The sequence below is a fragment of the Cydia fagiglandana genome, chromosome Z, assembly GCF_963556715.1.
Source record: "Cydia fagiglandana chromosome Z, ilCydFagi1.1, whole genome shotgun sequence".
Classification (NCBI taxonomy): domain Eukaryota; kingdom Metazoa; phylum Arthropoda; class Insecta; order Lepidoptera; family Tortricidae; genus Cydia; species Cydia fagiglandana.
This window is the reverse complement of record NC_085959.1, coordinates 27,038,944-27,066,712: the sequence shown is the minus strand read 5'-3', so window position 1 is coordinate 27,066,712 and position 27,769 is coordinate 27,038,944. Positions and strand designations below refer to the sequence as shown.

The following is a 27,769-nucleotide window of genomic DNA, read 5'->3' as shown; positions in this document are numbered from 1 at the left end:
AAACCGACTCTAGTTGGTATAAAATACGTACCTAAGTATTTAGACGCAACACTTTGAATCATGTAAATTCGAAACAGACCAATTTGTCCCATTCGGTACGGCCCCCAATAGATGAATTATTAAGCGACTACCCCAAGTTTAAAATTACAATGTAGGTATAAGTGACATGAAAAACGATATAATATAAAGGATTATTTAGGATTAGGACAATATTAAACTAGTATCTGAGGGTAAATAAGTCTGCCTGCACATATTTTTAAAGGTTTTATTGAACATAATATAATACGTAAATTATATTAATTATTAGCTCTTGATCTGATGGTACCGAAGTGCCTGATCTATTTTTTTTTAGATAAGACGCTATTCTTGCACACAAATCATTCTAAATACCTGAATATACGACAGATGATAAATGCTTATAGGCTCTCCAAGATAAGTTTAGATAACTCTTCACCGACTCTCTCGTCTCAAGCACCTACTTGTCAAATGACAGAACGTGGAAGTGCCAACATAGACGTCAAATTGGTGTGAAAATAATATACCTAACGTTTATACTTAGTTTATTGCGTAGGTTCCTATGCAAGTATCACTTTGTCGCTGCAGTCGGTGGAGAGTTAGCTTAGACGGACTCTATTAACATTAACGTACAAACTCGGTACAGTACAAAATTCCACATTTAAATCTTGAAATTATGGAATCGCTCTCAATTTACGTATCCATACAACCGTAAATAATGCTAATTAATTCGGTTCCAATAGGTACAGTTATCGATCGTCAATCAATAACTCACTTTAAAAAAAGTATAATAATATCATTTATATAACTTCATACAAATATTTTTTTATGTATTTGTGTTATTAAAAAATATTACATTCGTGTTGCTAGTGAATCAATTTCCAATATAATATAACGTTAGAGCAGTGGTCCCCGAAGTTGACTAGGCTCCGACCCATCTTACAAAAACGGTCAAATTCGGGACCCATCAATGTTCCTTATCTTATTGGTAACGCTCAAATAGCCCGATGGGTCGGAATGTAGTCATATGATTCAGGGCACACTCAATATCGCGAGTGTATTACACTCGTGATCCACCAAGGGGCCGCGACCCATAGTTTGGGAAATGCTTCAATACAGTATTCGTGTCTGCTATCAGTCTTAATGGTGCACATATGCAAGTTAGGGAAAACTTTTCTATAGTGATACAAGGGATCTTGGTAAATCCTATTTACTCGTAGTATCTATACGACACAGCCAAGAAAAGTATTGAACTTTTTACTTTAAATTTAAGTAATGAACACTGTTTAGATACAATCTTGATTAATGGTAGTACTATAGTAATGACATGAGTAAATTAGAGGTACCTATTAAGAATTAAAAATTACCTACATTAAATTACTGTAGTACCATAATGTTCCCACAGGAACACGATACATTTACTTCCTGATGTTTTAGTAACAATAAAAATTAATTCTGTGTAAACACTGGGGATAACAAAAGAACTTATTTTTATCAAACTGTTAGACCATTTTTGAATTTATTTCTAGGATACTATACACATATATAATATATATATATACCTTCAGGATCAAGCCCTACCAAAATATTTCGGGTGGTAGGGCCTTGCTTACCTAAGTACCTAGTATCTAAGTAACAAGGTAGTAGGTACATAGTGTGCACTGACACAATTCGAATGTGTTTGTAACTTTTGTGAACAAATAAGTAAGTACCTAGGACGTCAAAAGTAGTGAATATGTTTTATGTTATGAACTTTTCCTTGGTGAAATCTAGGTACATTCTGTAACACTACCCATGACAAGATAGCGTTAGTATAAATAAATGGTAGCCTTACAATTAAAAACTAGTTTACAACAAGTTATTAAGATGTTGCGAATAGTTAAGTTAGGAGTTACAAGTAGGTGAGTGCGCCAGTGGTCAGTCGAGGATCCACTCGTCGTAGGGGATGTGGTCGAGGATCCGCGCCAGGAAGCGCGCCATCTTGTCGGCCAGGTCGCGCTTCAGCTCCGGCTTCATCTCCTTCAGCAGCTCCTGCGCGTTGGTGTTGATGAACAGGTTCAGCGCCGCTTCTGTACGTACATACCAAACACATATTACACTCACATAATTAGATATATAGGTACCTACCTGTGGGCCTAGCCAATATGGCAACTGAATCGTTTATCAACAAACTCAATTAGGATGCGTTGTTTTATGACAGTACCTATGGCCATCTCCTGTGTCGATCATCAGATCAGCTCGAAGGTATCAAAACATTGCATTGTCCCCCAACTTACTTAATGATGTATGTGAAGTTTAAGCTGAATAATGGGAATTGGGTTTTATTTAGCAGCTCATACTAAAACCAAACAAGTGCCTATCGATACTTAGGTCGCTATAAGCGGTTGGTTGTTACTTGTTATATGCGAAGTCGTACTAACCGGATTCTACTGTATTTAAGATTTTCAAAATGAAGTCTTTCATTTGATATGTAACACAATACTTAGGTATATGTAGTTTTAATAACATTTTTTAATTTCCTCATTTACCCCCCAAAAGTGCCCTCCATGTTTAAAATTCATTTGGTTATGTAAGATATCGTTTACTAAAAGGTGACAGTTCATTTCCAACGACAGCTGCATTACTGTTCATTTTACTATGGAAATTGACAATAACAGCGACGCGTTCAGTACTAGGAGTGCAGCTGCGGTTAGAAATGGAATGTTAAAATTTGGGTCACGAATTTACATATGTGTACAAAATTTCAACTTAATTGGTTCAGTACTTTTAGAGAAATGGGCTGTGACAGACGGACGGACAGACAGACGCACGAGTGATCCTATAAGGGTTCCGTTTTTTCCTTTTGAGGTACGGAACCCTAAAAAGGTATCTTACGCAGCACTGCGTTCCCATTCTGCAGGTTCTCGACGCCCATCTGGATGTCCTTCACGGAGAAGTCGAGCTTGAGCTGCTGCAGCCGCAGGTAGGTGCGGCCGTCGCGCTCGTACGGCGCCCCGCGGAAGTACACCTTAGCCTTCACGCCGTCTGTAACGGTATGTATGTGTGTCATCTAATTTCAAATTAAAACAAGTACACCTACCTATAAATCTTTTTCATCACACTTATTTCTAAGGAATATATTGTTCCCGCGGGAGTTATGATTGTGAGTTTTTTTAAATAATTATTTTCATATAAGTAAATGGGTTAGGTTAGGTTGGAACTGCGACCCCGCACAAACGATCGGTACCAATGTTTACAAGTGAGATGAGCTTCTTGCGCGCGCGGTAATGTGCGAGTGCAACCAGAACGGCATCAGCTCGAAATGTCGGTAAGTATGTACATATTTATTTATTTAAAACTTTATTGCAAACATAAATAAGTGTACCGTGGACAAAGTTTTGTGGGGTACACTAAAAAGGTACACAAGAGGCAACGCACCGTACTCGCCCCAGTAGTCGCCGCCGCCGGAGGCGCGCACTAGCAGCAGCACGCCCGAGGAGCGGTACCGCGCGCGCGCGCTGATGTGCGGCCCGAACAGCGTCAGCTGGAACTGGTGCGTCTCCAGGTCGGACCTGCGGAATCACAAGTCTGTTGCATGATGATATTTATACACGTAAGGACGTAACTTTCTAACCATCTCTCTGAAAGAGCTCATTTTGAGAATTTCAAATTTTGTTTTTTATAAATTTAAAATAAATAGGTTAGAAGTTATTTAAGGAAATAGCCAAAACATAGCCACCCCCCCCCCCTTTTTATCTCCAAAACTACACAAAATAGTCCTTTAGGTATCTATAGATGTCAGGAAATCCTATTAGAAATGTGCGGTCAAGCTCGAGTCAGACTTAATGTACGAGTACGCGAGTCCGACTCTCACTTGGCCGGTTTTTTTAGTATGTAATGTACAGTAGATACAGCACCTGACATTAGTGATGGTCATGTTTGAGACGCCGGTGGCATGGATGTCTTTGAAGGTGGCTCGGTAGCCGTCGGGCCCGCCCCCCAGTGCTATAGATAACTCGTCGATCACTATCGGCTCGTCCTGAAAACGTTAACCGACCATTTTGAACTAAGTTGTAGGTACGGTACGATACATAAATATTCTATTATAAATAATAATATTGCTTAATAAAGTCGGACCAAGAAAAGTCTGTAGCGGATTTGATAGCCCCCACAGTGCAAGTGTTATTTTAAACATCAAACTTTTATGAAATGTTGACGACTAAATAATAACACTTGCACTGCATAGGCTATAAAGTCCGCTGCAGACTTTTCTTGATCCGACTTTACTACTTATCTATATTTGGTACCTACTTTAAGAGCTCAAAATTTCTGCCAGTTGTCTATGACAAGTCTAAATTTCAACAGATAATTATGTACCTACCTAAAAATTGGGTAAATATTTAACATTGTTTGTTCTATAAACACGGGACATATTAATATGCATATTGAACAGTAAGTAAATATTTGATGAGTAGGTACTCGTATATTTATGTACACGTATTTGTTCCGTGTAGGACCATTTTGGTTATGTTATGATACAACATCCGGGTCGAATTCCCGGGTGCACGAAGAGCCATTTACATAAGGCAGAAAGTACGTGGAAATAGATACTCGTACCTGCGTCTACTTTTTAGAGAACACACTTTTGGAGGAAAAAGCAGGAGGTTCATTGATGTTAGTTATCTTTGATACACCAGGATTTTTTACAGTACTGTATTCCAATCCCTAAATTATAACTCCTAGAAGAAAATCCAGATAAAACAGGTTGAAAAACACTGTTGTAATGTACAACTATACTGGCAGTCTAGCTGGGCTGGGCAGCGGCCGATGATCAATTGATCAGGTCACCCTTAAGGAAATTCGCTATCACGGTACATGAGATACAGCCTGGTGACAAACAGACAGACGGACAGACGAGACGGACAGTGAGTCTTAGTAATAGGGTCCCGTTATTACCCTTTGAGTATGAAACCCTAATAAAAACCAAGGCACTGTGAAATTGCAAAATAAAAGAGAATGCAAGGAAACAAAAAAAATATCTCAAACAAAAATCAAAGACAAATTAAACATTATTGGGCGAGGACATTGGGCTTCGCCTAACTTGGTGTAGGATTCGGCAGATTGCCCCAGAACCGAAAACGAAAACATGTCGGATACAACAGGCTCACCTCTTCGATGCCCAGCTCCGGCGCACCGCCCTTCAGGTGCTCCGCGAGCGAGTTGAACGCGCGAAGTAGGCAGGCGTCCACGGCAGGGTCGCGCCTCGAGCAGCGCCCACCGAACATGTCTGATACAACAAAAACAAAATTATATTATTCTCCACCTATAAAGGATATTTGATTTCTATAATGCAGCAGATGTGGGTAGGGTATCAAGGTATCATCCGCCATGATAAAAAACGTGCATGCACCCTGTTGAGTACCTTTAATTACCAAATTTAAGCGCTCTTTACCGCGAGTGCAGGGTAGCGGGTATTAGTAAAATGATTATTGATTTCTTTGATTAATGATTACCTACTCGAGCGCTTTAGATAAACCATCAGACGATTTCAGGGTGCGGTAAAAAAGCGAAAAGGGCGTATCTACAAGGATAAACAACAGTTTGACATTGACATACTTGGAGCGAGTCAGATTTTTAAAACCAGGGATCACGTTGAATACCTACATGTATTATAGTTATGCATGTTGGACAGCTGACTCAGTGAACGTGTAATGTGGCTTTCGCACGCGGTGGCTAGTGCGCGGCATCAGTATGCAAGAGGGTCCTCCGCGTGCATAACGGTAGAGGCAGTGCGCCGGCCGCAGCCGCGGCGCTTTCGCGGCTTTGACCGCGCCGCACAATGCTTGCACCCGTCACGTGCCAGCGTTAACCTTTCATGATTAACCCGCCTCGAGGATAGCCTTTGTCTCTTGTGTTTAGGACAGATAACCTTTACTCATCTTTCCATATTCATAATATGTTAATTATTGATGAGTCTTTGATTCCTTTATCCTTCTTGAATTGTAATGGACAGTTATATCCCCAATACTTATTTTATGATAGGTATCCTGGTGATTAAGGTGAATAATCGTCACTGTGTGTCAGTGGCGGCGCGTCAAACATATCCATGGGCAAGCCGGGGCTAATTTGGCTTACATATTTCCTTTACAACTCTGCTCAAACGTCCAAAACCAGGTAAGCCGGTGGGAATCGGCTTTTATGGACGCGCCGCTACTGCTGTGTGTCCACTTGACGGAGTTGCCACAAATAATTGCGTATATAGGTAATTTGAATATTATTACCTTACCGTATACAATTTTGGACTTATTGCGATCCTTAATCAGTCTTTATTTATTTTTAAAGCAATTCATCTGCCGAATACGTACATTTTTATGCATCATCTCATTTCACGCTTAATTTCAATTACATACATTTGTACCCCTCACGTATCTGACGTTGGTATTTACATACGGAAATTATTGAGTAGTGCTCTAATTTGGAATCGTTTAATGCTCGTAACTATTGCATGTATTTAATATTTATTTTAAATATATTGTTTTACATATTCGAGTGACGTTACGAGGAGTGCTGCGCGCTTGGGGCTCGCCGTCTGCAAGCTACTGTTCGCATATAGGCTAGGTTGCTAGGTAGGTAGTCATAACCTCTGGGCGAGGCCTATAGAAAGGTAAATTATTAAATCCTATTTTTAATCTTTATTTTGACAAATCAAAATTGAATTTGTCTTGGCAATTTTTAAATGATTAATATTTTTTTCTGTAGGATATTACTAAAGAGCTTTATACAAAACCATCGGATGCGACGTGGATTTAAGTGTTATTTTTCGGATAAGTAAATAATTATTTTTCTCATTATTTTTCTGCTGTAATTACTAGGTTTGATTTAGTACATAACTGGTAAACCAGTTCAATTTATAGGTACCTGTGTAGGTATTCACTATTAAGAAGAAATTCCTCTTGGTTGTACCAGGTAAAGTGTAGTTTTTAACAGACTATAAAGTTGTGACGGTCAAGATATCTAGACACGCGGCAGCGTGTCAAGCCAAGTTCAAGCAAAGGAACTGGCTAGCCAGCGCCAAGTGTACACGAACCACTTGGTGCCACTTTTGACCCTTCTATAACTCAAAACATCTTTAACGTAAACACATAAAACTACGTGTGTTTAATTATATCCATAAGGACATCTAGAAGCCCAAATTTCATGAAGTTATAAACTCAAACGGTTATAAAGATATGAAGCTCAAAAAGTCGTAAATTTTAAGACTGACTGACAGACTTATAGTACCTAAACCTAACCTACTTCCAGATGACCTAGAAGGATGAAATTTGGAATCCAGCTCGGTAATTGTGTGTAAGGGTAGGAAAAAATCTAAAAATAAAAAAAGTTAAAAAATAGGGGGGGTCCCCATACAAAAAACCTGTAATACGCGCTAAACAACCGGCCGACGGTGTCGTTGGCGGCGCGCGGCACCACATAATTAATACAAACAGAAGTAAAAAACATGCAGCGGAAACACAAGAAAAAACATTAAATCTCAATACCTGCCTAGTTTTCTTTACAAAAAGTATTGATATCCCATCAAAAACATAAATGTAAAAAAGGAGAGCCAAGTTCAATACAAAAATTATGCTTGGCTGTGGGGTTCGCCGCAAAAAGAATGGAGATCTAAATGAGTGCCAAGTTCTAATGCAAAATCCAAATATGTATTTATAGGAGCAAAATAATATTATAAACAAGTATTAAACTCTATTTCTTTGCTTTATTGGATACCTATAACAATTGCTGTTATTTAAAAAAATTTCATCCAAATTTGGAATCCAGCTTGGTTATTGTGTGTAAGCGTAGGAAAAAATCTAAAAACAAAAAAAAGTTAATAAATAGGGGGGGTCCCCATACAAATTTCTTTTTTATTGTGACTGACATATAGTACCTAAACCTAACCTACTTCCAGATGACCTAGAAGGATGAAATTTGGAATCCAGGTCGGTAATTGTGTGTAAGGGTAGGAAAAAATCTAAAAATAAAAAAAGTTAAAAAATAGGGGGGGTCCCCATACAAAAAACCTGTAATACGCGCTAAACAACCGGCCGACGGTGTGTCGTTGGCGGCGCGCGGCACCACATAATTAATACAAACAGAAGTAAAAAACATGCAGCGGAAACACAAGAAAAAACATTAAATCTCAATACCTGCCTAGTTTTCTTTACAAAAAGTATTGATATCCCATCAAAAACATAAATGTAAAAAAGGAGAGCCAAGTTCAATACAAAAATTATGCTTGGCTGTGGGGTTCGCCGCAAAAAGAATGGAGATCTAAATGAGTGCCAAGTTCTATGCAAAATCCAAATATGTATTTATAGGAACAAAATAATATTATAATAAATAAATAAAAAAAATAAAAAATAAAAAAGCCTTATATTTCTTACAAAAAAAATAAAATTACACACTTTTAAATAAACCTATTTCTACAAAACAGTTCTACGCTCTAACATCTTTATACTTAATTTATAGTATCTAATAATGTAAGAACCCCTCGCTACTCGAAGGTGAAGGCCTCCTCTAGTGATTTCCAAGCGTCTCTATTATTAGCTTTTTGCATCCATTGATCACCAGCCAGTCTCACTATTTCGTCAGTCCATCGCGCTTTGGGCTTGCCTTGTTTTCTTGTCTTGTACCTGATGGTCCCTTCCAAGTGGTCAGTCTGTGAGTCCATCGGTTGTCTGTCATCCTAGCGACGTGTCCCGCCCACCGCCACTTTAATTTCTTACAGTGACCTAGGGCGTCTGTGACCTTTGTCTTCTTTCTAATTAATGTATGCGATATTTTTTGAATTCTTTTTACATTGAGTATACTTCTCTCCATACTTCTTTGACATGACCTAATCTTATTTTTGTTACAAACTGTGAAATTCCATGTTATGGCCAAACTTACTTTGTCATCTCTTGAATCCCAACGACAATCCACTTTGCCACTTTTTGTATTTTTGTAATTTTGAGAGTAAACCAGCGTTATACTACAGTCCACTTATTATTTCACCGCCTTTACAACACCTGAGACCAGCGAAGATTTTAGCATGGCCAAGTCAAATCTAACCTGCTTTAAGATCTCGCATTTTTTTTAAATAACAGTAATTGTTATAGGTATCCAATAAAGCAAAGAAATAGAGTTTGATACTTGTTTATAATGTTATTTTGTTCCTATAAATACATATTTGGATTTTGCATAGAACTTGGCACTCATTTAGATCTCCATTCTTTTTGCGGCGAACCCCACAGCCAAGCATAATTTTTGTATTGAACTTGGCTCTCCTTTTTTACATTTATGTTTTTGATGGGATCAGATATACAGAAAAGGTATTACTATTTATATTAAGTAATTGGTTTGCGAATGCTGTAGCTCCGGAGAGTTTTCGTCAGCATATATTGCGCGTTGTATTTATTACCTAAGCCAGACCTAATTTTGAAATATACGTGATAAAGAGTAATGAAAGGAACTGGTTTATGATGGGAGCGCATCACGCCCGCAACGCGCGTCGAGAGCGATGACCCTCGCCGCAGCCGGCCCGCCAGTTCCTTCGGCACCCGCAAAAACACTTTACTGTTCGACAATACAGTTAATTCTTTGCACACGCTAGACGCGACGCTTGGGTGTAAACTGGAACAGGTGAAAAATCTGGTTGAGCTTGCGACCAACCAAATTGCGAGCGACCAACTCCCTAGACGTTGTTTCACCTTATTACAGGAATGCATTTCGCTTCCATGTTCAGGGCTAGCCGCCGCACTATCTACCCGCGATTATCTAAACCATTGTTATCTTTGTTGAACTGTGTATTCATTAGTCAGTTTCATAAATCATGAAAGAGACCCTTCACGGTTAATCGTATCTTTACTGAGCTGATATAAATTACTTACATGTGAATGGCACTTGCAAAATGTGTGTACTTTTGTATAATACTTGACTATCATTTCATTTTGTACAGTGCAGCCATTTTGTACACAAATCATTTGTATTAACTAATGTCATATCTGGGTCAAACAGATCACTGTGTTATGTCTTTCCTGTAGACATACACAAGAGTTAAGGGCTATAAAGGTTAATTTTCTTATTTAACCCTTATCCACTACAAACAACTAGTGTGTTCGCGCGAACTGTACATTTTTCTCTCCTGTGGGCAATAGTTAACAGCTTGTGGGCATGTAAGTAATGATTTTATCATAGTTCTCTAAATAAAAGGAGGACCTTTTCACGTGGATAAGGGTTAAATAAGAAAATTAACCTTTATAGCCCTTAACTCTTGTGTATGTCTACAGGAAAGACATAACACAGTGATCTGTTTGACCCATTTACCTACCTGCTGTTTAAATATCTTAAGAACGGGTCACTCACGTATTTTCAGTCGAAAAACGCTCGACATGTTTCACTCCGTACCGAGGAGTGTCATCAGGAGCTTGCGTTTACGGTGACGGACCGGCGCAGACTCGTGATGACACTCCTCGGTACGGAGTGAAACATGTCGAGCGTTTTTCGACTTAAAATACGTGAGTGACCCGTTCTTAAGATATTTAATATGACTGTGTCTCACTGAAGTTTTGTTATTAAAATTACCTGCTGTTTACTTTATCATTATTAAGTTTCCAAGAACAACCTGATCTCGGTGACTATTATGTACCTACTAATAGTAGGTAGGTGGAGCACGTACTTATAATGTGTTAACATGGAGCTCATCTGATGAAGCTGCTGGGAACGTGGCCAAAGGAACGTCTCGATATAAAACCACATCGAGTTTTGAGTTATGACTACATAAAAAAAGTGTAAGAAAATGTTCATATCCTACACTTATTTGCAATGTGTTTAACAACGAGTAAAAGCATCATGGATGGTGCAGCCATTGGTCAGTTACCTACCAGTACCTACATGTATAGTACCTCCTATAATATCTCATCAGTTTATATTTTATGTATTTGGAACACTGCACAGGGTTAACTGGTAGCCCTGTAGTAGTGTACGAGTATAATTTAGTCAAATTACAGCCTACTAATAGACGTTCTTAAAATAACTGCAGTTTTCAAGCAAATTCTTGGTTGTCAATAGCTAAGATTACTGGCGAAACGATCTACAGTAAATTTAGTAACCTTGGCTAGCAAATGCCACAATTTTATTAATATTATTTTAATAAATACCTATAGAATAATTTTTAAGAAAAAAAACCGACTTCCATGGGGGCCGATGAAAGATTATTGTAAATGGTACACTATGTAGAAAAGGAGATAAAACCACCCACTTTTCTACTAGCATTTCGCTTCTGTATAATGGCTCCTCTACAGGATGGGCCAACGCCGGCCTCTCCAAGGGACGCAGCCATGCGGTAGAATGAGATAGCAATATCACTTGCTCCCTCTAACGCATAAATGCGTCCCTTGGAGTGGCCGGCGTTGGCCCATCGTGAAGAGGAGCCATGAGGGTCGTAGTTCTAGACTAACCTAACCCACTCCTCAGATAGCAGTTCGGTTCTGTGCAGATCGCAGTTCGAACCTAATCAAACCCACTTTTCAAGTAGCATTTCGTTTCTGTAACGCTCGCAGTTGTAACCTAACCTAATCCTTGTTCGGTTCTGTGAGGATCGCAGTTCAAACCTAACCTAATAACCCACTTAATGGCGCATGCCGTGCGGTGAACGGGGGTTTAAGCGGGAGGGGCTAGTAAGATTGGCATCATCGTACTTTATACCTACATTAATTTTATGGTAGGTAATCATAGTTGTTTATTTAGTTAAGGTATCATAGTGGTTTCCTGGGTCAAGGTCCGGGTCCGAGTATGGGTCCGAGTCCGGGTCCGAGTCCGGGTCCGAGTCCGGGTCCGAGTCCGGGTCCGTATCCGGGTCCGGGTCCCAGTCCAAGTCAAAATCGAAATTCGTATTCACCAAACGTGTACCATGCGTCATTGAAGAGTTCTGTTCTGGTCATCATCAGCAGTCTCACTTCATCAAATGCGACAGTTTTTAATGTAAATGCTTGATTTAATGATGAAAATACAAAAAAATCTATACGCATGCCTTTAAAATTTGAGGAGTTCCCTTGATTCCTCATGGATCCCATCATCAGAATTCGAGCTTGACAAAAATGTGGCTTAAAAACTTAACTTGCTTAACAAATATAACGACGAGGACAAATCGCCAACCGTGAACTATGCGTCGTTGAAGAGTTCTGTTCTGATCATCATCAGCAGTTCCACTTCATCAAATGCAACAGTTTTTAATGAAAATGCTTGATTTTCTGATGTAAATACAAAAATCTCTATACGCATGCCTTTAAGATTTGAGGAGTTCCCTTGATTCCTCATGGATCCCATCATCAGAACTCGAGCATGACAAAAATGTGGCTTAAAAACTTAACTTGCTTAACAAACATAACGACGAGGACAAATCGCCAACCGTGAACTATGCGTCGTTGAAGAGTTCTGTTCTGATCATCATCAGCAGTTCCACTTCATCAAATGCAACAGTTTTTAATGAAAATGCTTGTTTTTCTGGTGTAAATACAAAAATCTCTATACGCATGCCTTTAAGATTTGAGGAGTTCCCTTGATTCCTCATGGATCCCATCATCAGAACTCGAGCTTGACAAAAATGTGGCTTAAAAACTTAACTTGCTTAACAAACATAACGAAGAGGACAAATCGCCAACCGTGAACTATGCGTCGTTAAAGAGTTCCGTTCTGATCATCATCAGCAGTTCCACTTCATTAAATGTCACTTTTTTGGGTGTATATGCTTGATTTGTTGATAAAAACCCAAAAATCACTATATGTATACCTTTAAGATTTGAGGAGTTCCCTCGATTCCTCATGGATCCCATCATCAGAACTGGGTTTTGACAAAAACGGGACCAATCTGTATGCATATACATTCAATCAAAAAAAGAATTTTCAAAATCGATCTAGTAATGACGGAGATATGGAGTAACAAACATAAAAAAAAACAAAAAAAAAAAAAACATACAACCGAATTGATAACCTCCTTCTTTGAGATTTGGAAGTCGGTTAAAAAGACAATTTAGGAGTAAATTAAGTATCTAAAAACTTATCATGTACTAAGGTACGTACCTACTTATCTAGGTATTGCTAAAAAAGAGTTTCTCGGAACTTCGATAGTAGCTTGTACTTACTTAAATAGGTACTATACTATTCGTGGTAGGTACATGTGTAGGGTAAAAGCACCAGTAGTCAGCCTTATAACGAAATTTCTATGTTCAAGATCGTATAATTTGCACACTTATGGACCAATAGGTATTATTAATGTGTTTTCTGTTCAAGAATTTAATAAAGTTTAATTTTTGTAAAGAATAAAACTTAATTAAATTCAACTTTTGGAAATATTTAATTAAATATAATAAAAGGGCATTTTTGCCAGTAATCAGCCCCCTGTATACCAATACACAGCCTTTAGGTACCCAGTGCCCAGCCATCCCATTCTAATGGCTGATTAGTGGGTTCGAATAGAGTGAGCTTATTGTCCAGTGGTCAGCCAGTGGCTGACTACTGGGTATTTAATGTATTTCAATCAAATAAATTCATAATAACGTAATTTTTAAAGGGGCGTGATTTAACGACTTACACTTCATTTTAAAATAATAATAAATCCTAAATCCTATGGTCAGCCTCCCCCGGCTGACTTTTGGGTTTACGACCTTTTTAAAATTACTGCTTCAAACCCAGTAGTCAGCCAGGGGAGGCTGACTATTGGATTTTGTACAAAAAAGTAGTTTCCAATAGTCAGCCGCCATAAAAATGTTACTTCCACATGGATTAATATTAATCTTTTACATTTTTCAGATAGTTTAGGTATTAATTAGGTGAAGCAGTCCATATTCTTTTAAAAATTAATCACGATTCAGCTGCTATCGTCTTATCAAAATACCATGTGACATTCCAAAAAAAATGGCGCATATCTCTTAACCTTTCATGTCAGAAGACACCACCACTTTGAATTTTTTTTGTGGATCATAGTAGAGTATTCATTTAAAAATTAAGGTATTTTTCAATGAATAGCTTATCAATCTATAATATTACCTAGTTTTCACTTGAAAATCAGAAAAACTTTATAAGTTACAGCTAAAAATAGGCAAGAAAGGCTGACTACTGGTGCATGGCTGAGCACTGGTGCCTTTACCCTACCAATGAGCATGTATCCAATTTATGAGATTAGTAGGCCGAGCAAAACTCAGGTTTTTCTTAGTTACGTATATCTACAACCGGGAAAACGCTAATGAGTAGGATGAGGAATTATACATACATACCTATTTGTAATATAGACGTACCTACACTGAAAACTTATGAAATCCAAAAGTATACAAGACGTAGGTGTAGGACCCAATACAGAGAAATAACACGGGTAGGTAGGTACCTATAGGTAGTAGGTAATGCCGTAGGTAGGTAAACATTACCGGTATACTCGTATATAGGGAATTCCGGTCTGTGACAGTGCTACCCCTTGTACACTACATAAGAATAAATTGCTGTTGGTAACTCATAAAATTTTTAAAATGAAGTGGGGACAAATTAAGTTTCTTGGCACAATAAGACTATGGTCTAGTCTGGCTAGTCGACAACGGTGTGCCTGGAGGCCGCTCGGTGACCGGCGGCCGGCGGCGGCGCGGCGCCTGTGTGCCTGGCTGCGCTGCGCAAATGCGCTTGGGCATCGCCATTTCCCATGTTACTCAACTTCGTGTCCACTTTTCACATGCGCGAAATGCGTTTTCTACATTTTCCACTCTTCCGCGTTCAATTTATGTAATACCTACAACAATTTCAGAGTGTCTTACTTTCAAGTGGGATTGCTAAGATATGTACGTACAATCTAACCATCTATCTCTGTGTTGTCGCTTTGTCATTATGTTACTTACTTATTATGTTAAGTTCCGCGTGTAGAGAGGTATGCGAATGACCTATATATGTATTGTAATCAGAGTATAATTACCAACAATACCGTATGTTAAAGTTGTAGGCTGCGTCAGATAGACACATGACATAGGCGACATAAGCATGTATGTACCTACTGTTGGGAACCCAATACTGTAGGAATGATCAGGTAAGTCTGTAAGATTGAAAATACATAGAATACATATCAAAATACGTATATGTACAACTTGATATCGACATTCGTGGCCCACTTAGATGCATAATGCCAACGGAGTAGGTAAGTAAACATGTTCAATGCGATGCCATAACGGGGCCAAAATGGAAGAAAGTGGTAAGATTTAATTCTGTATTGGAAGTGAAAGGTATCCGTCGGGTTTTCGCGGTACACTTTTGAGCTAAATTTATTCTTGTTTGATTCTTCATTGACTTATTGAGCTTAGGTTAGAGTCAGACCAAGAATAGTCTGCAGTGGATTTGATAGCCCACACAGTGAAAGTGTTACTTATTTTAAACGTTAAACTTCTACGAAATTGTGACGTATAAATGACACTTGCACTGCGTAGACTATCAAATCCGCTGCAGACTTTTTTTGGTCCAACTCTAGAGCCAAATGTGTTAAGGTACCATCTGATTAGTCTATGCTTCAACCTATATAAATATTAAAATTAATATGACGTCAAATTTACACCGCATCAACATGTTTACTTTGACAGAGTTCTGTCTAATCCTGTAAAACTTGAGTATTTTAAAAGCATAAATTACTTATTTCGAGTTTACATTTGTAATGTTTACTGCTCGTGTTTTACACGCGATTGGGGAATGCAATCCTGCATGAGAAATTCAATCCCGGTATTCCGCGGGATTGTAATTTTCAGTCCCGCCGTTCAGTAAAGTCCGGAAGGTATTTGCGGGATCTCGCAAGTTAGTATACAATCTTACGAATTGATACTAAATTAGAAGGTATAAACAAAAAGTTAACTAAAATTAGAAATAGTACATTTTGTATTAAGGGTATACGGTAATCAAGAATTTACGAACGTGTGTGAAGGTTTATAACTAACACGAATTCGTAATTCCTTTACCGCCCGTGGCACACACAATGTTTTTCATCACGCCAGTGAGGAAAAAAGAGGGAAAAATGAAACTTCTGCCTAATTTTGGACGTATCTACATGACTGCCCTGGGTTCAAATTTAGGATTTACGGACCGTGTCGCCTACGTGAAATAACACCTTTAACGAGCAAGTGTGATAAAATAAATAAACAAATTCGGGCGAAATACTCTTCCGTGTCATTTACCCCCTTCCTCCATAGATGCATTTGGGCTCCGTGAAGAATTTTCGCCAGTATTAATAGGCACGCGCCCCAGCACGTATTACTTGTAGTAGGTAACACATAAGAACCATGTCGCTCTTCAATCCCGCGGGATCCTGCTTAATTTAAGTGCGAGATCCCGGTATTTCGGGATCCTGGTATCCCGGTATTGCATTCCCTACACGCGATGATGGGATGAGCATTTCAGGAAGCATAGTTTGTTTAACTCTCATGGTTTGAAAACCTCGCAACGCAACGCTCAAAATTATACTTTTGTACCAGTCGCTTTGCTCGTGAGTTGTGTATCAATTTTGAACTTTCGCATGCTCATGGTCTCAATATGAGCACGAGAAACAAACAATAACTTGCTTGCAACTACCTGAATCACGTTATCAAGCTTAAAATATATTGCCCAAAAACGTTTTTCTGTCATCAGGTCTCTTTTCAAGATTGCAGAACAGAACTGACTAATATTAATTTCTTTTTAGGGTTCCGTACCCAAAGGGTAAAACGGGACCCTATTACTAAGACTTCGCTGTCCGTCCGTCCGGCCGTCTGTCACCAGCGGCTGTATCTCACGAACCGTGATAGCTAGACAGATGAAATTTTCACAGATGATGTATATCTCTTGCCGCTATAACAACAAATACTAAAAACAGAATAAAATAAAGATTTAAATGGGGCTCCCATACAACAAACGTGATTTTTGACCAAAGTTAAGCAACGTCGGGAGTGGTCAGTACTTGGATGGGTGACCGTTTTTTTTTGTTTTTTTTGTTTTTTTTTTGCATCATGGTACGGAACCCCTCGTGCGCGAGTCCGATTCGCACTTGCCCGGTTTTTTTAATGTCATTTATCCAATGAAACAGATTAACATGAATATTGCTGTAAGATCTCTACTGTTGGCACAGTTGGGGATCCGTTTTAAGTCGCAGCCTTATCTTCATAAGGTGGCTGTTGATATCTAGAGAACAATGACCTCGTGGTATGAATTAAATACCAAGCGCTGGATCAGGTGCGGCCGGTAAATAGGGCAGCTCCGTCAGGCAGGATACATCTCGCGAGTGCAGGATAAATTTAATTAACTGTTCAATGCAGGTGTATTAGCTATGATGAAATAGGTATCACGATCAAATTTATTCCGTGATTTTTTCATAGAGCTGAATAGAAGGCGATGTGTATATCAAAACTTAGTGACAATGATATTTAATTAGAAATTAAATGAAATTATCATTAGTTTAGTTTTATAGCTAAAAGTAAGATGGTTAAAAATTGGCAGCCGGTAAGTGTAGTCCTAGGTTTGATAGACATGTTTCCGTAAATAATTTATTTCAGAAGATATCAGGCTGATGTTAGCGTTCATTTACCATAAAAAATATATAGGTATCGGGATAGGTATAATAAAAGTAACAATGTGCTGCAGTGCACCATACATAGAGAAAAAAGAAAGTCAATGTTTTCCATTACTTATTAAATACGTTTAGTACTTACTTGTGTTACAAGTTCCTGATGCGAGCACAGCAGCAAAAATAAGAATATTTTGTAGCTTGTCCATCTTGTAAAAGTATATTTGAGGTGGTTACGCGTACGGGGTGCCCATTAACTCAAGAGAGGTGCGCGTGCGCCGCGAACTGCAGCAGCTGGAGCAATGCCGGCGCCGGCGCGCCACCACCACTCCCTACCCAGCGACACAAACCCCCCCTGATGCCATTTTCATTCTTCCTTACCTACTACTGACCGGCATGTTATCAAGTAAGAAACGAGAATCGCATAATAAATGTAGGTCCTATTAATATTCTAAGTACCTAATACAATGCATTCGAGTTTTCTAAATAGGTCAGTTATGATTATGAGATTTATGAGGCTACATGAAAATAAATTTTTACCACACCGGCTGGTAAAGCCTCTCTTGATAGTTTAAAAATTGATGAGAAAGTTGCATTTTATTCACATGTGGGACAAAGTAATTATATGCAAATTTTGAATTGTTTCCTTACGAGTATGTTAGCTGGTTGTCTTTTAAATGATATTTAATTTCGTTCATTTGGATTTAATATGGGTTGATTTTGTTTCATATTTTATAGTTGATATTTTTTTCGGGTTGGTGACCCTCACATCGCTCAAGATTCTACTTTCGAACCACTCGGTACGCTTGTAGTTCAATTATGGAGTCTTTCTCTTGTTCGAGTATCAATAGCACGAGCGGTTAAACAACGACTTCACCCCCTTGTAACACAAATAACTATAGATGGATTACGTATACTTATAAGGATTGATTGTTGATGCCTCATCTAGGATCTTAGATAGGTACATACTCGTATACTCGTATACCTGAAGATAAATGAAATGCAAAATGTGTATAAAAGATCCACCCTTCGTGCCCATATTTATTAAATTACTGCCTTTTTCTACTGACAAAGCTGACTTGCCAAAGTAAAATTTCCGTATTTTTTTTCCACTTTTATTTTAATAGATATATAGGTACTGTGTAGGTATATGTATGTACATTTTAACTATTTACGCCCATGAAGGTAGTGAGTCTAGTGTTAATTAGTGTTATTATGGATGACATTATCAGTTATCAATGTTATTATTAGTAGGTCAATCGGAAGTAAAGTGAGTCGGTAGGTGCAATAAGTTCAATCGTACTCTACTCGTCAGTTAATGGTACCGTTGGCTCACTTAGACCGGTTTCAATGAATTCAATCCCATCAAAAACAAAAGAAACAAACCGTTATACTATAAACGGTATAGTGCCTACCTACTACAAGTAGTACTTAGTACAAAATTATACCGGATGTGACCTGTAACACGAGCAAATAATTAAAACATAGATTGTACTCCTCAAACGGTGACACTTTTGTTCAATAACTTTTAAAAATGATGAAGTAGGTATAGAAAAAGGCGTGAAATTAAAATTTTCTATGGGATGATATCCTTTCGCGCCTACGTTTTTCAAATTTGCCGCCTTTTTCTACTGACAAGATCTGCTTGACCTTCGAGCAACACCGGCTTCCGACATGCTTGACCCAGCATATTTAGAGTCCATATTTTTCACACGAAACAAATATTATCTTCAATGGACGCCATCGCCACACCATATCATTGTGATTGACGTTGCTTGTCACGCCTTAAACATAACAAAATTCGCAATACGTTGTAATTATACATTTTGCGTTTGCGTCAAATCCGGTAGTTCTGATTTTTTGCAGGCTTGTTTATGATGTTGGCCCAATGAATAATCCAAGTTTGTGACCTCGAGCGCCGAACGCAACTTTGTCAAAAATCGAATAAACCGCAATTTTTTTTAGATTTGGGTGATTATAACCCTAAAGTGCTAGTTTTGATAGTAACTTCCTAGGGCGTTTTTAAAGAAGACTAAATTTGCTACAATAAGACACTAGAATTGTCTCTGTACATCTAATAATTTCCGAGATAAAGCCTTTCAAAATTTTATAATTTTACATCAGTTCTTAGCTATAATATAAGGGTTAGGTAGGTAATTTACATGGAATTCATCACCGCCACAATTCTAGTGTCTTATTGTAGCCAATTTAGTCTACTTTAAAAACGCCCTAGGAAGTTACTACCAAAAACTAGTAATACTAGTTAAACTTAAAGAAATTGCGGTTTATTCAATTTTTGACAAAGTTGCGTGCGACGCTCGAAGTCACAAACTTGGATTATTCATTGGGCCAACATCATAAACAAGCCTGCAAAAAATCAGAACTACCGGATTTGACGCAAAATAGCCAGGTTACAAAATTCGACAAAGTTACTGGATTATTGCGGCTTAGAATAATCTTTAAAGTGTATTAAAAATCAAACCACAAGTTATTTTTAAAAGTTGCTGAACAAATGTTGGTCAGTATGAGGAGTACAGCCTACAGTTAAATTTTTTGCTCGTATTACAGGCCACAGACTGTATGTTAAGTAGCCTGACAAGCCTACAAGTCTAGGTGTAGATGGTGATATTAAATTTAATATAATGTATAGTACATAACATTTTTTTTTATTGTTATGTACATACATTAATGATACGATTTAAATATTTGCTTCTTCACTCTTTGACGATCATCAAAATTCTTAGCGTACTTCCTGAAGTCCTATAAAGCTGAAATATGGTATGTAAGCTAATATTAGTACTCTCTGGTCGGTCCCTCATTACTGAGGATCGTGGTCACTGGAACCCCTCAAATAAACAATCTGTCTCCATCGGTTGCGGACCAAAGTAGTAGTAGTAGTAAGCACTATTAGTACACAAATAACAAAATAATACGTAAATATCATAAAACATGTAACTTTTACCCCCCAATCCTTTAAACTAGGAAATAGAAGTTTGTATGAGATTTCTGCAATTTTTTGATGCTAGCTAGAGCCGTGAATTATAGGGACACCTTTGTTTGATGTTTAGTAAATCACCCCGCATACTTAATATTAGGGAACAGAAGTTTGAATGGATTTTCCCAAATTTAACTTCCAGAAGATATAATTAATACCCAATAGATGAGAAGCAAGCAGCAAAGATAAAGAGTGGGCTATGAAACAAGACAACACTGATGTGAAAGAAATACATCAGTTCTCATGTAGAGCCAAGCTTCTAACTCTACACGCCCTAACTTCACAAACTCTACACCTTACTTAAAATAAGTGGCTTGGCCCGCTTGGCCGTTTCGTAGCAAAACATCACATGGACGTCAAACATTTACTGTTCATTTTTTTGTTAGGTATACAATAGCCCTTGTAGTAACGACAGGACTCTAGGTATACAATAGTCCTTGTAGTAATGACAGGATTCTCATACGCCTGCCGTCTGGCCATGGGCAAGTAAAAACGGAATTTTATTACATACTTGTGCTGTCTCGAATGGGTCAGGAGCCGTATTTATTCGAAATTTACAATCATGATTTGGCATTAGAGGAGTATACCTACAAGTAACTCCGTACGAATCAAAATCATTGCAAGTTAAGTAGATACCTAACATTGTAACGTTGTAATTTTGAAATCTAATTTGAGCATCTACGGCATCCCAAATTATTCAAAGTTTTAATAACATCGCGCCATCCATCAAAAATATATCTAAAGACAATCTACATCTTCTCGGAGCACCCATCTTCAATGAAGCCATCCCTCCTCTTCTGAGTAAATCTATTTCAAAATTTAGTGACTATTCGGACCGCCTTCTCAAAATTAGCAGTCATTCTGCACTGTTTATTCTAAAATTTTGTTTACTCATTCCAAAATTCACCTACCTGCTCCGCTGTTGTCCTATCTGGAAATACCCCCATCTACTCCGACCTCTTGACCTACTTTTAAAATCCCAAATTGAATCAATTTTGAACATCCGATTTAACGAGCAGGCATGGACTCAAGCCACCTTACCGATAAGGTATGGTGGCTTGGGTACCCGTAAAATCTCAAGTGTTGCTTTGCCGGCATTCTTGGCCTCAATTCATAGCACCTCCGATCTCGCAGGTAATATTCTCAAAGCCTCTCCGGCTACAAACTGCGAGATCGCGTGCCTGGTTGAGGCCTCGAATGCGTGGCTAGCTGGACCAAATCAAAATTTTCCGTCTCGACCGAAAATACAAAGGGCCTGGGATGATATAGCATCAGTAAATACTTTAAACACACTTCTGGACACCGCGACAGGCAGGGACCGAGCGAGGCTTCTGGCCTCATCTAGGCCAGAATCAGGTCAGTGGCTTCACGCGTATCCCTCGCCTAACACCGGCACCTTTATAGACCCAGAGACGCTTCGCGTAGCCGCTGGTCTCCGGCTAGGCGTTGCTGTCTGTGCTGACCACAACTGTGCTTCATGTGGCGCTGAAGTGGATAGCCTCGGCCACCACGGGCTCGCCTGCTCTTCGGGTGCCGGCCGCCTGTCTCGCCATTCCGCCCTCAATGACATCCTGAGAAGGGCGCTCGTCAGTGCCGGCGTTCCCGCCGCTCTGGAGCCCCAAATAGTGCGGAACGACGGTAAGCGCCCTGACGGGATGTCACTGATTCCCTGGAAGATGGGTCGTGCGTTGGTATGGGACGCCACTTGCGCTGACACGCTAGCGGCGTCCTACGTCCCATCGACCAGCAGGCGTGCTGGCGCGGCGGCGGACACCCGGGAGCGTCTAACTAAAGGTAGCCAAGTACAGCTGTCTCGGCGCCCAATACGAATTCGTTGCATTTGGCGTCGAGACACTTGGTTCGTGGGGCAGAGGCGCACATATGCTCCTTAAGGAGCTTGGGAAAAGGTTGAGGGAGGCAACGGGTGACCCCCGCGCGGGCAGCTTTCTCGCACAGCGAATTGCCATCGCAATCCAGCGCGGGAACGCTGCCTGCGTGTTGGGCACCCTCCCGAGGGCACCAAATTTTGATAGGTATTTTTAATTTTTAGTTTTAATTATTTTAATTATAGTTAGTTTTAGTTTTATATTCCTATTTATGTCTTTTAGTAATTTATGTAATTTAATATTTGTTATCCTGTTTAACTTATTATTATAATTGTTTATTTCTTTCTGCTTTCCCTAATTTAGTTTTATTTAATAGTAATTGATTTTTTAAGTAGATAGTTTCATTTATTGTTAATTTAGTTTTATGTATTATGTTAATAAAAACCTTTCTCTACTAAAAGCAAAAGATTCGAAGTATTCGAACCCAGGACCTCAATCGTACCGTAGGCCAAGTAATATCAAAACAAGATGTATCTGATTGTTATGATTTTTATTATTACTATATTAAGGCCGACTTGCACCATTCCACTAACCCGGGGTTAATCGGTTAAACCTGGAGTTACCATGGTTACCAGTACAATTTGACACTGGATTGACGGTTAAACCGCTTAACCCCGGGTTAGTGGGATGGTGAGAGTGGGCCTAAATGGTGAAAATTTAATGTCGAATTCAGTTATGTGCGAATAACCTTCCTTAATACCTAATTATTGTATTCTTTATTATAACCATAATGGTCACTATTAAATAAATTGTACACATTTGAGCATTGAATATTTTATCGTACATTACCTGATTACAGGTACGTCTGGTAGTCACTATTGTGACTGATGAGAGTGATGAGTGTGATGGGGTAAATAATATGTGTGTAGCTGTAGGTAAATAATATTTTTATTATTTCTAGGCATTTTTGAATAATTTAAATAAAATACTAAGTACACACTAAAACTAATATTTTTTCTAATTTATACACGTATCTACATAAATAACTTAAGGGTGTTATCCATTAAAAATTAAAGAAATCATCTTCGTCGTATGATTCAGCAGTAGTGGGAGCGCCTCTTATAGCAGATAACTTTAAGCCTTGTGCCTGCATTTTGTCCAACTCTGGTAACTCCTGTTTAATAGTTTCTTCGACGTTAATTTTGTTTAGTTCTGCCTGAATCTTTTCTTTTATAGGACCTTCTAAGGCATCCATAATCTGGTATCTCAGCAGATTAGGCAATATATTGACAACGAATTCAATAAGGTAGTCGAGAGTGCCGGCACCATTGCACCGCACCTGAATGTTACCGACCTCTAGGTCCACGTTTCTGAATTCGGGTTTCTCCCTAGTGTCGAGCGGCTGTGCGACGACGACTCTCCCGATGATGTACTCCACTGAAAAGGAGGCGGTGCCGGCTCTGGACAGCAGACCGCCGACGGCAGCTATATCCCATTGCGTCGTGCCTTCCAATTTTTGAGTGCCTATTTCAAAATCTGCTATGACAGTATTGTTCTGCATCTTTAAAGTAATATTTCCGACGCGATGAAACGATGATGCACCTGTCACCCAGGTATTAGATAAAGATACAGAAAATATACTAACTGTAGCATTATAATCGTTTACTTTGTATGGGTCCATTTCCATCTCGCGTACTTTTCTTCTCGCATCCGCTATCACCATGTCTAACGGTGATATGGAGTTAGGGAACTGCATGTCTCCCGCGACTTCATCTAATTTTTTATTTATTTCAGCCCTAGCTTTAGTGTAAGCTTCTTTAAGAATATATGGCTTGATGGAGTCGAATAAAAAGTTTCCGACAGAATTTACAATTCCTTGGAACATGGCTCCAAATAAGCCTAGGTTCTGGAAATTCATGGATATCGTGTTAAAGGAGATATCCATGAGGATGTCTTGAGCTCTGAGCTTGCCGTCGCGTTCTACGCCAAGGTTGGCCTTGGCGGTGAGGCGCAGGCCGGTGACGTCCACCGTGAAGGGCCCCTGCGCCTTGTTCACCCACGTCGACATGGTGTAGTTGCCCCGGGCCTGCAGCTTATCTATCAGCATAGCCGCGTTCACCTGAAATACAATAGAATGCAACTGTGTAAACAACATCTACAACGAACTACGATTGTCTCGATCACCACTGCATGTTGATGACTGTGATTTTTATAAAATATGCATCGTGTTTCTCAAGAGTTGACGTTCTTTACTATAAAAACTCTTCTAGATAGAAGTCAATGGGGTTGGCCGGTGGAAGTTTTTAGCAGATGGCGCCATCATAGCTTGCGCCGTCAATCCCTAGAATTATGCCAAATTTTTGTTTTTTTAATACCCTGGATGCCAGCTCTTTAAGTCAAATCTCATAGAAAAAGGGGCAAGCTAATGATGGCGCCATCTATGCAAACCTTTGACAGTTGCCAACCCCATTGAGTAATTTGTTAAAGTTATGTACGTATGGAAAAATAGGTATGCCTCTGGCTCTATGACAACACATTAGGCAAATTTGCATCCTGGTCAGGTACCAAAATCCAATGAATCAATAGTAATAATATTATTTACTACTTTTTTTCACTCTATATAGGTACATACCTAGAAGTTAGTATGAAAATGCCATTATAGAATCCCTCGCGGACGAATTCGGGGGCATTTGTTAGTGAGGGTAAAATAAAACTAAACAAAAATGTCGACACTGCGCTAGCTTACGAGTACTAACCTCCATAGCTCCAATTTCAGCGTCCACGTGGAGTATTCGGAATTTGCTGATTCCGTAGACTGCCGTGTTCGTGAAGTGGAGAGTGGTGCCGAACGAGATCGTCTGCTTCATATTGGGCACCGGGTAGGGCTCCGGGATGTCGGCGCCCGGGATCCCAATCGGGTCCGGCTGTTTGAAGTGTTCTAAGATTTGTATAATTTTTTTGCTTATCCTTTCTTCACCCTCGGCTAGCATTTCCGATGTATTATCATCTGGTATGTCCGCATCTGAATAAAACACAATAAATAGAGTTTTACTTAAGCATAAGTATTACCTACTTATCGAGTAGGAATACCGATGAGTTGTTCTCACTACTGAAAGATAAGACAAAGCAGTTTATGTATTTTTATTACATATTATGAAAAAAGAAACTATGGATTTAAGGTGCAGTTCAGAAAACGGAGTTATTAAAAAGTCGTAGCGCCTTTTTGGAATACGGCTGCCATAAATTTAATTACCAATATTGAGACCTTTCTTATGTCTCTTACTGTGTCCATTCGAATCCTGAGTTTTTGACTTTCGCTTGATAGAGTAATTAAAATTTGTAAGAAATAATGCTCAAAAATTAAAAGTATGAAAATTGCTACTATAAATCGGCAGTATGTTTATGCGAACGCATCGATTATGTACTTTTGTTTTTAAATAAAAATGTACAATAAATAATTAAAAGAGAAGATCTCGCTTACGCTTACGCTCAGTGAGAGTGAGAGAAGAACACGAACTTACTGGGCCTTAACTCAATTTACTTAATATTAATAATTAATCTAAATTGATTAGATTAAATAACAGGCCATACGAGTAAGTAATTCCGTTCGCATAATAAGCAGACAAGCAACGCAAATGGACAAACAAAGGTACGCAGTGTGTTCTCAAAGTTAGCGAAGTCTCAATATCACGATTAACTATTGACATGTTAAACAGCGCGTTGTTTTTCATAACAAAAATAATAAAAAAGTACCTTGAGCGAGGTCGCAGCGGCAGTAGCAGCTGAGGAGTGCGACTAGCAGCGCGCGCGCCCACATCCTTGCTTCCCGTCTAGCGCTCTACTACTCGCCATCCGGGAGGGGTCACAGTTTATCTGTCTGCCGCGTCATATTTTGCCTTAGTTTGTTATCGTAGGGACTCAGTACTAATGATGTCTCGTGGTTATTTTGATATGCATTATTAGTTAATGCATTGCAGACAATAAGATTATCTTTAAAATGTTGACGCGGCGCTTTGTTTCTTGTTTGCTTAATTCCTAGTTACTGACGGTGGATTAGCATAACACGAAAAATAATGCCAATAAATATCATTAAGTGAAATGCTTATAGGCAACAATTAAGTAATATTTCAAAGTACCTAATTAGGTACCTATGTATACCAAACGAAGGTATAAATTTTAAACAGGACTTAAGCTGGAGATGGAATAATTGTTTGAATCATTTTAAATCGGCATAACAAGGTGTGTATTTATATCGTTAATTTACCTACTTTAAAACTTATTTCCCAAATAAGGCAAATAATTTGGTTATTTTTAATATTGAAAATATTCACATTATCTATAATATTTATTTAAGAACCCTATTTGTGTTGAAAGACCTATCTAATCCAACGACACCCCACACATAAGGTTAAAGCATAAAAAACCGGGAAGGTACATAACGTAAAAAAAAAATACTTTTTATTCTACCAATTTGTCGCCAAGTCGCCATGATTGATTTTGTAATTTTTGTATCAATGCCAAATTGCAGCTTTCTAGCACTAACGATCCGGCCCAGGCAGGCGGAAATGGCGAAATTATAAGGATTCCTAGTTGACTACGGAAACCTCCAAAAAATGTGTCCCCTCCCCCTCTAACCCTCCACCATGAGACATTTTTATTCTCTTTTTACCTACAAAGGGAGTAAAAATAAATATGTCCCACCCATCACTTTAAAATTACCTTTACACGATTTTTCATATTTTTGGACCCATAGTTATAATTACAATGATTTAGCAGTGGCGCTGGTGAGCACGTTGATGGGCTCTTAACGTAACTACGAAACCCTATACTTCGAACAATGGCCCTATGGCCCGACATGCTCTTGGCCGGTTTTTGTAATATGTATAAAGGTAAAAAAGTCGTTGATTGATTAATTTGACACTTTTTTTATCGAAATACATACGAACCAGTTGCAGGACGCCATCTAGTAATCATTACGGAAATCACAATTTAGTGCGGCCATAGAAGAGTGCTGCCTTATTATTACTGGCACTGTACAGTTGACGCGCAAGATGGCGTTATGTGCAGGTTATGACACATAAATATAAAAAATAGTTACATAATATTTGTTTTACAAGGGGGCAAAGTTGTTGTTTAACCACTCGTGCTAATATTGATACCCGAGCAAGCGAAAGATTCCAAAATTGAACCACGAGCGTAGCGAGTGGTTCGAAATACGGAATCTTGAGCGTTGCGAGGGTTTCAAAGCACGAGGGTTAAACAAAACTTGCCCCCGAGTGAAACACAACATTTTTCACAACACCAACCCGAAGCAAATATTAAATGTAAAATATCAAACAATGGTCAAACAAAATCAAATCCAAATGAATATTATTAAATATT

The 27,769-nt window shown here is 38.8% G+C and overlaps 3 protein-coding genes across 3 annotated transcripts in view; all 3 read right to left on the bottom strand.

Annotated features, from left to right (window-relative positions):
• The window catches only part of LOC134678818 (protein archease-like), a 233,500-nt gene that overhangs the window by 100,679 nt on the left and 105,052 nt on the right, over positions 1–27,769 (bottom strand). The window lies entirely within an intron of this gene.
• LOC134679383 (protein takeout-like) lies at positions 252–17,856 on the bottom strand. Its single transcript, XM_063538281.1, has 6 exons — positions 17,712–17,856; positions 5,163–5,281; positions 3,912–4,033; positions 3,433–3,566; positions 2,890–3,039; positions 252–2,084 (listed from the first exon to the last, which is right to left on the bottom strand). The coding sequence occupies exons 1-6, from the start codon at positions 17,773–17,775 to the stop codon at positions 1,933–1,935; spliced, it is 741 nt and encodes a 246-aa protein (XP_063394351.1). The 5' UTR covers positions 17,776–17,856; the 3' UTR covers positions 252–1,932.
• LOC134679145 (uncharacterized) lies at positions 23,381–26,239 on the bottom strand. Its single transcript, XM_063538013.1, has 3 exons — positions 26,141–26,239; positions 25,144–25,409; positions 23,381–24,506 (listed from the first exon to the last, which is right to left on the bottom strand). Exons 1-3 carry the CDS (start codon positions 26,202–26,204, stop codon positions 23,451–23,453), a joined length of 1,386 nt encoding a protein of 461 aa, XP_063394083.1. The 5' UTR covers positions 26,205–26,239; the 3' UTR covers positions 23,381–23,450.

Coding starts and splice junctions, on each gene's coding strand:
- LOC134679383 (XM_063538281.1), bottom strand. CDS start 17,775: ATGGACAAGCTACAAAATATTCTTATTTTTGCTGCTGTGCTCGCATCA. Junction 4,034..5,162: donor CGGAGCTGGGCATCGAAGAG/GTGAGCCTGTTG, acceptor TAACGTTTTCAG/GACGAGCCGATAGTGATCGA. Junction 3,040..3,432: donor CGACTACTGGGGCGAGTACG/GTGCGTTGCCTC, acceptor ATACCGTTACAG/ACGGCGTGAAGGCTAAGGTG.
- LOC134679145 (XM_063538013.1), bottom strand. CDS start 26,204: ATGTGGGCGCGCGCGCTGCTAGTCGCACTCCTCAGCTGCTACTGCCGC. Junction 25,410..26,140: donor CCGCTGCGACCTCGCTCAAG/GTACTTTTTTAT, acceptor TGTTTTATTCAG/ATGCGGACATACCAGATGAT. Junction 24,507..25,143: donor CTGAAATTGGAGCTATGGAG/GTTAGTACTCGT, acceptor ATTGTATTTCAG/GTGAACGCGGCTATGCTGAT.